At 40.0% G+C, this 12,573-nt stretch overlaps 1 protein-coding gene across 1 annotated transcript in view; it reads left to right on the forward strand.

The window, feature by feature from the left end:
* LOC115215924 (tyrosine--tRNA ligase, mitochondrial) overlaps nt 1–12,361 on the forward strand; it is a 47,975-nt gene extending 35,614 nt beyond the window's left edge. The window contains exons 13-14 of the mRNA XM_029785285.2: nt 8,636–8,761; nt 10,802–12,361. Coding sequence (XP_029641145.1) covers nt 8,636–8,761; nt 10,802–10,839 — 164 coding nt within the window. The 3' untranslated portion in view covers nt 10,840–12,361. The remainder of the gene's footprint in view (nt 1–8,635; nt 8,762–10,801) is intronic.
* The last annotated feature ends 212 nt before the right edge of the window (nt 12,362–12,573 follow it).

Here is a 12,573-nt window from a genome sequence, read left to right on the forward strand (position 1 = left end):
ATGTTCAGATGGCCACTAGAAGTAGTTGAGGCCTGGCTCTCTGTTGGTTATGGTGATGAGTGTTCCAGTTGCTAAAATCAACCAAATACCCTTCTAGTGAAATTAACATGCAAGTGGCTGAGCACTCCATAGACACACGTACCCTTAACATAGTTCTCAGGGAGATTTGGCATGACAGAGAATGTTCAAGGCTGGTCCATTTTGAATTACAGGTATAACTCATTTTTACCAGCTGAATGGACTGAAGCAATGAGAAATAAAATGTCTTGCTCAAGGGCATAACATGCTGCTGGGAATTGAACTCTCAACCCTGCAATCATGAGCTGAATGCTCTAGCTACTAAGCCACACTTGTCAGCCAGGAGATAGGATTAGCAAATTCCACCAGAAGAAGACTCCGTTGATACAAGGATCAGCTGAAGCAAAACCTAAAACTGACTGGAATCGATCCCAAAACTTGGTGCATTGAAGCTCAGGACAATTGGATCATTTTGAAGCTGAACGACTGAGGGAAGAGGAAGAGAAACAACAAGAAAGAAAATGGAGGCTGCAACAAGCAAAGCCTCCACAACTTTGCAACTGATGCTTCCCTGCATGAATCGGCCTCGTTAGTGATCAGAGGCATAAACATGGACAGAGAAGAAGTGGTCAAAAAGAAACAAAATAAATTTCTGGACACATGAAAAAACACCACCGATGATAATAATTACCAGGGAAGGTGGTGATTCTGAATGTATAGCAGCCAAGATAAGAAGAGATTGAGAAAGTTCAGAAAATTCTTGCTGCTGTTGTTTCTTACAAAGGTTTTTTTGCCCTCAAAGTGAGAAGTAGATTGTCTGATGCTACAAAAGACCTGTTTACCCATGGAAGAATAACCCCTAACACAAGGCTAGTCATTATCTGGGCATAGAAACTGTGTCAAAACAGACATTGGGGTTCGGTGCAGTCCTCTGACTTGTCAGCTCCTGTTGAACCATCCAACCCATACCAGCATAGAAAATGAATGCTAAATGGTGGTGGTGATGATGATGATGATTGTGTGTGTGTCTCTCTCTGTATATATATATATATATATATATATATATAGAGAGAGAGAGAGAGAGGCTGTGTGGTAAGAAGCTTGCTTACCAACCACATGGTTCCAGGTTCAGTCCTGCTGCATAGCACCTTGGGCACGTGTCTTCTACTATAGCCTCATGCCAAACAAAACTTTGTGAGTGGATCCAGTAGATAGAAACAGAAAAAGTCCATTGTAAAAAGCACCCACTACACTCACGGAGTGGTTGGCGTTAGGAAGGGCATCCAGCCGTAGAAACACTGCCAGATCAGACTGGGCCTGATGCAGCCTTCTGGCTTCACAGACCCCAGTTGAACCGTCCAACCCATGCTAGCGTGGAAAGCAGACGCTAAATGATGATGATATACATACATATATATATATATATATGTTTGTGTGTCTGTGTTTGTCCCACCACTGTCACTTAACAATCAATGTTGGTGTGTTTACATTCCTGTAACTTAATGTTTTGGCAAAAGAGACCAATAGAATAAGTACTAGACTTACAAAGAATAAGTCCTGAAGTCGATTTGTCTGACTAAAGCAGTGCTCCAGCATGGCCACAGTCAAATAACTGAAACAATTAAAAGAATATACACACACAGGTCAGGTTTTTTTTACCATTTCCATTTACCAAATTCTCGGTGGCACTATCAATGGAAACAGTAGTTGTGATACCTGTGCCGGTGACACATAAAAAGCACCATCCGAACGGCTGTTGCCAGTGCAGCCTCCACTGGCTTCTGTGCCGGTGGCACATAAAAAGCACCATCCGAACGTGACCGATGCCAATCCCGCCTCGAATAAAAAGCACCAACCGCACATAAAAAGCACCAACCGATCGTGGGATCCCGGAACATCTCGCTGTGCTTGAGGAGACCTGTTGAGTCAAGTGCATGTACATGAACTTCGAACCAAATATCAATGGAAACAGTAGTTGTGATATCTGTGCCGGTGACACATAAAAAGCACCATCCGAACGTGGCCGTTGCCAGTGCAGCCTCCACTGGCTTCTGTACAGGTGGCACATAGAAAGCACCATCTGAACGGTTTCTGTCCCGGTGGCACATAAAAAGCACCATCCGAACGTGGCCGATGCCAGCACCGCCCCGACTGGCTTCTGTGCCGGTGACACATAAAAAGCACCATCCGAATGTGACCGTTGCCAGTGCAGCCTCCACTGGCTTCTGTGCCGGTGGCACATAAAAAGCACCATCCGAACGTGACCGATACCAACCCCGCCTCGAATGGCTTCTGTGCCGGTGGCACATGAACATCGAACCAAATATCAATGGAAACAGTAGCTGTGATACCTGTGCCGGTGACACATAAAAAGCACCATCCGAACGTGACCATTGCCAGTGCAGCCTCCACTGGCTTTTGTGCTGGTGGCACATAAAAAGCACCATCCGAACGTGACCGATGCCAGACCCCTCTGGCACCTGTGCAGGTGGCATGTAAAAAGCACCCACTACACTCGCGGAGTGGTTGGCGTTAGGAAGGGCATCCAGCTGTAGAAACACTGCCAGATCAGACTGGAGCCTGGGGCAACCCCTGGCTTCCCAGACCCCGGTCGAACCGTCCAACCCGTGTTAGCGCGGAAAACGGACGTTAAACGATGATGATGATGATGATGATGATGATGATGATGGAATTCATAGAAGCAGATATTTTGTGGCTGGATGCTCATTTACAGCTGTTGCAATATGTCAAGAGAAGGACACTCACACACACACACACACACACACACACACACACACACTCCATGTTGGACCGTTGAACTCTGCGCATTTTTTCTCTCTTCATTTTTTCCCTCTTATTGCTTTCTGTTGAAGAGCATAGGCTCAAAACATAAAGGGCTTTTCTATTCTTTCTGTGCTACCGGCATGGGTGCCAATCAGGCAGTACTGTCATCAGCCACGACAATGACTTCACTTGATTCAACAGGTCTTCGCAAGCACAGTTTATTGTCCAATGATGGAAGGGTACTCTTAAATGGGCCGGTTATGTTGTACTGCCATAGGCCATGGTTACAGTCTCACTTACCTTGCTGGGTCTTCTCAAGCACAACATATCTCCAAAAGTCTTGATCACTTATCATCACCTCCATAAGGCCCAACGTTTGAAGGTCGTGCTTCACCATCTCATTATCCTTTTCACCATCATCATCATCATTGTTTAACATCTATTGTCCATGCTGGCATGGGTTGGACAGTTTGACTGGGCTGGCACTCTGGAAGGCTGTGCAAGGCTCCAGTCTGATTTGGTATGGTTTTCTAAGGCTGGATGCCCTTCCTAATGCCAACCACTCTGAGAGTGTAATGGGTGTTTTTATGTGACACCGATATCTTCCACGATTGCAGTTTTGCTCGGTTTGATGGGTCTTCTTCTCAAGCATGACATAATGCCAAAGGTCTTGGTCATTGCCTCCATAAGGCCCAACATTTGAAAGGAGCTCAGCCACTTTGCCTTCATGAAGCCCAACACTTGAAAGGAACTCAGCCACTTGCCTGAGTGTATATATGTATGTGTGTGTATGTGTATGTATGTATAGGGCATCCAGCTGTAGAAATCATGCCAAATTAGACTGGAGTCTGGTGCAGCCTTCAAACATGCCAGCCCAGTCAAACCATCCAACCCAAACTAGCATGGACAAGATATTAAATATATATATATGACAGGCTTCTTTCAGTTTCTGTTTGTCAAATCTATTCACAAAACTTTGGTTGGCTCAGAGCTATAGAGCAGAAAACACCTGCCCAAAATGTCACACATTGGGACTAAGCCTAAAAATGTGTGGTTGGGAAACAAAATTGTTAACCAAACAGTCAAGCTTGTACCTATGTAGGTGTGTATGTACAGGGTGCAGTGAATAAACTGTCATCTAAATTATGCAAAAATGAAAATAACACACAGATCTCATTTTAACAGATATATTTACCAAAATTACATAAAAATATCTTGAAATACTTAAGAGTAAATTTTTTCAATAAAATCGCCATTGGCTTCAACCACGGCCTCCACACGACTTTGGAATTTCCTGCAGCTCTTCTGGATGATCTCCTTGTTTAAATTGACGAATGCTGACATAATCCTTGCCTTCAGTTTTTCTTTGGTGTTACAAGGAGTTTTGTTGGTCTGTTGCTCAACTGTGCCCCACACATAATAATCAAGGAGGTTGCAGTCTGGGGAGTTAGGTGACCAGATGTTAGGGGTGATGTGGTCACAGAAATTGTCTGACAGCCATGACTGGATTCCCCTGCTTGTGTGACATGGTGCAGAGTCCTGTTGCCAGACATAGGGTCTTTCAGCAGCCCCCCTCTTGACCCGGGGCAGCTTGATGTAGGACTCTGTGTCAAGTCTGAAACCATGTGGAAAGCCGTTTGGAATGGAGTCATAACATTGCCATCACTAGTGATCATTCCAAACACCATGATGTTGACTGGATGTTTGATTTTTATCACTCTCAGTACATGTCCTCAGATTGCTACCCAAATACTCTGAAATGTTCATATTGGAGTTTCCAGCATGAATGCCATGCAATACAGCATGTCGTTTTCAAATTTCTAGCAGAGTGAATTGTGTCATGGTGTTGTTTTTTTCACAGACAGTGCCCAACTGACCCTACTATACTGTGTAGTCGACAAAATCAAAAACAAACAATGAACACGCGCAAAATTAAGAGTTTAAAATGGTGACAATTTACCCATTGCACCTGTATTTATGTGTGTGTGTGTGTGTATATATATATATATATATATGTATATACAATTAGACTGGAGCCTGGTGCAGCCTTCTGGCTTCCCAGAACCCCGGTCGAACCGTCCAACCCATGCTAGCATGGAGAACGGACGTTAAACGACGATGATGACGATGATGATACACACATACACTCTGGATTTCATGTTTCCAGAAACATTACACTCAAACCATTGATGGAAGGTGGGGGCTCCTCAGCTTATAAATGAATAAAATTTACAACTGTTCTGTTATACTATATTGAAACAAATTCCATGTGATTTCCTAAGCCGTCTCACCACCACCACCACCACCACCACGATAGCACTTTTCCACAAGACACCCCTCCCCCCAGCCCCATCAGATTATAAACTAAAACAAAAGAAATTCAACAACAGTTCCTTTATGTTCTTGCTTTAACACCCTTTCGGAATCAGTAATATGATCTAGCCGTACATTGCAAAATGTCCCCTTATCATTCACAGATCTTTTAGGTCCCTAAAATAGTCATGACATATTGTCATGTGATCCCCATATATATATATATATAATATATATATATATATATATATATATATATATATATTGGTATCTGATCACTATACAACTGATATATATTATCTGGACTTTATGTAGGTTCTTGTGCAACCTGTTGACCCCTATTTAATCTATAAATGTCCCTATCACAATCTTATATATCATCATCATCATCATCATCATCATCGTTTAACGTCTGCTTTCCATGCTGGCATGGGTTGGACAGTTTGACTGAGGACTGGGAGGCTTGCACGAGGCTCCAATCCAATCTGGCAAAGTTTCTACAGCTGGATGCCCTTCCTAATGCCAACCACTCCGAGAATGTAGTGGGTGCTTTTACGTGCCATCGGCATGAGGACCAGTCAGACTGTTCTGGCAATGACCATGCTCAAAAGGTGTTTTATGTGCTACCTGCACGGGAGCCAGTCCAACGGCACTGGCAACGATTACGCTCAAATGTTGTTTTTCACATGCAGCTGGCACATGTGCTGGTAAGGCGACACTGGCAATGATCACACTCGAATGGTGTTTTTTACGTGCCACTGGCATGGGAGGAAATCCGTGGCCCTGGCAACAATCATGCTCGGATGTGATTCTAACATTCCACTGGCATGAGTGCCAATCAGGCAGTACTGTCATTAGCCACGTCAGCGATTTTGATTTGTTTGCACTCGCCTCAATAGGTCTTCACAAGCAAAGTTCATTGTCCATTGAATGAGGGGTACTCATAAGTGGGCTGGTTACACCCCATATTTGGATGTGCTTTTTACATTCCACTGGCATGAGTGCCAATCAGGTGGTACTGTCATCAGCCACGTCAGTGATTTTGATTTTGATCATATAGCTTGTGCATCTATGTAAACACATGATACCTTTCTACACACACTATATAACTTGTATGTGATTATGTTCAATGGCCCTACATTCTGTATGACTGGTAAAATATTCAATACACCTTCCTAGTGTATAACCTATGTTTATATTCAACAAACCCTACCTATTATGTAGATATGTGTTTATATTCAACACTCTTCGACATACTATATAGCTTGTATGTTTTAATATCCTACAATAGGTGCAGGTGTGGCTGTGTAGTAAGAGATTTGTCTCCCTACTACAAGGCTCCAGGTTCAGTCCCACCATGGGCAAGCATCTTCTACTATAGCCTCAGGCCAACCAAAACCTTGTGAGTTGATTTGGTTGACAGAAACTGAAAGAAGCCCATCGTGTATGTGTTTGTGTTTGTCCCCACTGTCATTTGGCAACTAGTGTTGGTGTATCTACATCCCCATAACTTAGTGGTTCAGCAAAGGAGTCTGATAGAATAAGTACTGGGCGTCAAGTACTGGGGTTGATGTGTTTCAACTCAAATTGCTCAAGGTGGTGCCCCAGCATGGCCACAGTCTAAATGACTGAAACAAGTAAAAGATAATCCTATGTACTACATAGTATGTGTTAATGATGAACACCCTTCTAGTCTCTTGATGGCATTAGGTCTGTATATTCAACACACTCTCATCTAGAAAATTTCTATTTGTAAATCTCACAATGAGAGATATTCAGCAACAGTACTTTGGAGTAAAGATTGTTTGCCAACATAACATGGCAGTCCTGATTTAGGACTAATGTTGCTGTAATTTAGCCCCAGGAGACATCTAGATTCCCTTGTTCGAAAATATAAGGACACAGATATATATATATACACACACGTATATATTCATATGTATGTATTTGTGTGTCTGTGTTTGCCCCTCCCCTCCCAATCGTTTGACAATCGATGTTGGTGTGTTTACATCCCCATAACTTAGTGGTTTGGCAAAAGAGACCAATAGAATAAGTACTAGGCTTACAAAGAATAAGTCCTGGGGTTGATTGCTTTGACTATAGGCAGTGCTCCAACATGGCCACAGTCAAATGACTGAAACAAATAAAAGAATATATATATGTATGTATGTGTGTGTATATAGATATATGTATATATATGTGTATGTTTATATATGCATATGTATATATATATATATGCATATGTATGTGTGTGTGTATATATATATATGTTTATGTATGCATATGTATGTATATGATGATGATGATATATATATATATATATATATATATATATATATATTTATGTATGCATATGTATATATATATATATTTATGTATGCATATGTATATATCATCATCATCATCGTTTAGCGTCCGCTTTCCATGCTGGCATGGGTTGGACGGTGCAACTGGGGTCTGGGAAGCCAGAAGGCTGCACCAGGCCCAGTCTAATTTGGCAATGTTTCTACGGCTGGATGCCCTTCCTAACGCCAACCACTCCATGAGTGTAGTGGGTGCTTTTTACGTGCCACCGGCACAGAGGCCAGGCCAGGCTGGCAACGGCCACGATCGAATGGTGCTTTGTGTATGTATATATACAGTGTGTGTGTGTATATATGGCTTCTTCATATTCTGGCTACCAATTTTATTCACAAAGTTTTAGTTGCCATGGTTATAGTACAACATTGACAACATCCGTACAGTGTGATTGAACCTTTAATCAAGTTGTTCTAACCAGACAGGCATGATAAGATATAATGTCTGAGTGAACTCTCAATCAAGAGAGTGATGATTGCCCCCCACCCATCCCGTCACTAGTTCTGTCTTTTGTCTGTAACTAACTCACTAAAAGTCCAATAGTCCAGTTCACCGATCCGCAAACAGGTACCATGGGGCGGAGGCAGTGATGCCACTGCTGTCCAGTTCATTCAAGTGTTTAGAGAGTCTGCCATCACTGATAATCACCATGCCATGGATTTTTACCAAATTTTCATGTTTTCACTTCAAACTATTTTCATATTTATTTTGCAAAGTTCATCATCATCACCATCATCATCATTTAACATCTGTTTTTCATGCTGGCATGGGTTGGTCGGTTTGACTGTGATCTCGCCTGGCTTGACGGGTCTTCTCAAGCATGGCATATCACCAAAGGTCTCAGTCGCTTGTGCTTGCTTCTGTGGGGCCCAACATTTGAAAATTGCACTTCACCACCTCGTCCCATGCTTTCCCGGGTCTATCTCTTGCACAGGTTCCCTCCACTGTTAGAGTGCGACACTTATTCACACAGCAGTGCTCATCCATACACATCACATTCTTGATGCAAAATCGTTTTTTGAAACGGGTTGTTGTATATTGGGAGGGTCATACAACCAATAAGAATACACACATTGGTTATGTTTTACTTCATTTTTGTTGCTAATGAATTAAGTAATTAATCACTTAATTAATTGAAAACTACTGTGTTTTCTTTCTACAGTAGATGCAGAACGCATCATCCGAGCTGGTGGTGTCCGTTTCAACCACCAGAGGGTTGCAGAACCAGATATGGTTTTACAGGAAGGTCAGCATATACTCTCAAATAAGTTATCCCTCATCCGTGTTGGTAAGTACTGTTATATTTGCTACATTTTAGCTTCTCCTTTGTTTGTTTCCCCTCTTATAGGCATACATTCATACATTCATATAAACCCTGTTGTGATTGATGTTGCTTTTTAGTTCTGAGGTTGATAAAATTCAAGAACCAGTCATGTACCAAGGCTGATTAAATCAATATCACCTCTTCCTAAAATGTGTTATACAACAGTCTTAGAAATTAGAGCTGATGATGACTAATGCAATGGTCATTGATTTTGGGTTCAGTTAGAAGGAGACCCTAGATGGTAGACATTTGCTAACATTGGTATTCAAAAAATATGAAAGTTTATTGTTCAGAGGGTATAGAGCCTTTCATGGCTTGGCTTGTCAAAAAAAATGATAATAAAATAACATAATACTAACAGGTACTTTTGGTGGTGCAAGCTTCAAGTATGAGAAGTGGAATGCAGCTAGAGGGCTATGGGTGAAGTGGGGCTCTGATTTAACCCAGGTTACTTGTCTGTGCACAAGTGGGATGTCTTCATTGGTTGCCTCTCTAACTACCCATTTACTTATATTTATTTCTTTATTGCCCACAGGGGGCTAAACACAGAGGAGACAAACAAGGACAGGCAAAGGGATTAAGTCATTTACATCGATTCCAGTGTGTAACTGGTACTTATTTAGTCCATCCCGAAAGGATGAAAGGCAAAGTTGACCTCAGCGGAATTTGAACTCAGAACATAACAACAGATGAAATACCAACAAGCATTTCACCCAGCGTACTAACGTTTCTGCCAGCTCATCACCTTTTACTTATATTTCTGTGCATATGTGTACATTTGTGTGTGTGTGTAGATCAGTGCTTTTCAACCTTTTTGCTGAAGCGGAACCCCAAGGAAACATTCCACTGGCTCGAGGAACCCCTGTGCAATAATTTAATTGTCTTATGCACACATATCTCCACAGGAGAATTAAAAATTACTGTCGATTTTAGCATTTTTGTAACTTCTTGCGGAACCCCTGGACTGTACTGGCAGAACCCTAAGGTTCCGCGGAACCCTGGTTGAAAACCACTGGTGTAGATAAATATCCTGAAAAGCATAAATTTTACAGATATATCATAATTCAATTACTTTAAATGACTGTCTGATTAGGAATAAACCTAATTACATCTATAGTGACATAATTAAAAATACATAATTAATGAAAATTAATTTAAATTTACTTTAAATCAATTTTATTAATTATGTACTTTTGAATTCAATTATACTTATTCACAATGAAACAGCTGTTGAAAGTAATTAACTTACACATCTGTGAAATTTATGCTTTCCGGCATTTTATTGTAAATATGTGTTTCTCTTAAGGATCGTTTTAGCCAATAATGTGTCTCTATGCAAACTTCCTGCTCTGGATTTAATAAAATGCGATAATGTGCTGCACACTAAGGATCTATTGTTAATTGAGCTCTTATTTATTGTATGTGTGTGTGTATATATATACACACACACAAAATATGGGGATTTAGTTAACAGGTGATCTAAACAATTAGGTACACTAGGTAAGTACTGTAACAGATTACTAGGGCTCCAAGGTTGTAGCCGGGACAGTAGTTATGGAGCCATTGCAGATTTCCGATATTATATATATATATAGACACACACACGCACATATATATATACATACATACACACACACACACACACACACATATATATATATATATATATATATAAATAAATATATACACATATACACACATACACATATATATATACATACATATATACATACATACATACATACATACATATATATACACATACACATATATATATGTATGCATTAGTGAAGTTTGTAGAAGTTAAGATAATGAACATTTTTTAATTTAATAACATTTGATTGATATTTGTCCTCATCTTGTTTGTTGTTAACACAACATGTACATAATGTAAATAATGTACATAATTCCTCATCTCTTAAATATAGAACTGTATTATGATAATGAATATTGCAAGTTCATTAATTATGATTGTTAATGATTAATTATTGTATAATATTTAAGGTAAAAAGAACCATTATATTGTGAAGTGGCTCCCATAAACCGTTTCACCTGGATGACAGTTTATTCATGGCTACCAATGTAATTCAAGATTCTGAGGCAACTGAAGGAGATCGGATAGAGGAATTGGTGAACAGTAATGATGGCACTAATTGAAGAAAGAACCACCTGTCTTTTTTCACTAATATCTATTCTTGATGATTGTATTGACCAAATCTTGGAGAATATACATGAATTTTAGATGATTCCATGATGCCACAGTGGACCTTGCACTAGCTCTGGTCACCATATTTTTTTTATCTATCATGATTGCTTTTGATTATTTCTTAATTTTGGATGTCATGTTGACACAATATCTTAATTGCTATTCTTCCCGACTGTCTCAAAAGGATATTCTTGGACTGAGTATTGAACCTGAAACTTGTATTTTATAAACTGGGTTTGGACCTGAACTTGTGTCATTGGTTCATTTGTTTAAATTTTCATTTTCTTCCATGCTAGTATGGCTTGGATGGGAATTGATGTTGAGGCAGGATTTTCTGGTGGGATGCCTTTCCTGTCACCAATCCTCACCTGTATCCAAGCAATGGAGAGACCTGACTTGTACAGAAGATAGCAAATGAATAACATCACTTGAACTACAATTGACACTCATTTTACATCCATCATATGAGATCAAAACAAACAGACACACCCACCTACATACACATATTTATTTGAGGTTGAATTTTACTGCTGGATTCTCTTGCTGTTGCCAACTTTTACCTTTTACCAGAACATAAAAGTGTTTTAGTTATCTGCAGGTCATTGAAAGTACAGAGCAGCTGGTCATACTATCAACACAGATGTAACCATCAGCACTATTTCTTTGAAATAGAGACAAGTGCACACACACACACACACACACACATACACACAAATGTAATAGGCTTTCTACAATGTCCAGATTCATTCACAAATCATTGGTCACTTAGGTGGTGTGCAGAAGACAGTTCTTGGCCAAGGTGCTGTAAAGTAGGACTGAACCTGAACACATAGGTTTGCGAAATGTACCTCTTAGCCACATGGCCCTGCCTGCGCCTGGAATATTGAAGACAATTGCTTTAAGTACTTTACAAAATGGTTACATTATTGTTCTGTGGGGTACTACAACTGTGGGTGGAATATCAAACCATTCCACCTATGCCAGCATGGACAACAGATTTTAAATGATGGTGGTGGTGAGTTGTCTTACTAAAGTATAGTTTGCTGGATTGATCTCTAACATTGCCAGGAACATCACCTGAAGACTGTTGGAAAGAATATCCCGATTGAAAAATTGTCAGCAATGTATCTAATGACATGAAAAATAATTCAGAGGTGGAACCTCAAAGACAGTCTCTGTTTCTTAGGAACTGCTGAATGTCTTTTTGACTACATATTCCAGTGGCTGATTTCTTCTCACTGACCAATCTTAGTACCAAATGTTAGATTGAGACAGATCGCCAACAGAATCAAGAAATTTTGTATATCTCGAAAAGAATATGATTAAAAAATAATTAATAAAACAATCACAAAATGTCAGGTTGTTTTATTATATTTTCTTTTAAATTTGAACTCTTAATTTGTTTGTTATTTTCTTTTGTATTTTGATTGTTTTCTTTACTGTTTGTTGGTAGACTGTTTTTTTTTTACTAGGATCTGGATTGAGTGTCTTGTCTAAGAAATTGATGGTGCAGTATCTTAACTAATTGACTGAGAATGAAGTGTCTTGTCTAAGAGACAGGGTGGAGTGC

This window comes from Octopus sinensis, linkage group LG9 (genome assembly GCF_006345805.1).
Source record: "Octopus sinensis linkage group LG9, ASM634580v1, whole genome shotgun sequence".
Classification (NCBI taxonomy): domain Eukaryota; kingdom Metazoa; phylum Mollusca; class Cephalopoda; order Octopoda; family Octopodidae; genus Octopus; species Octopus sinensis.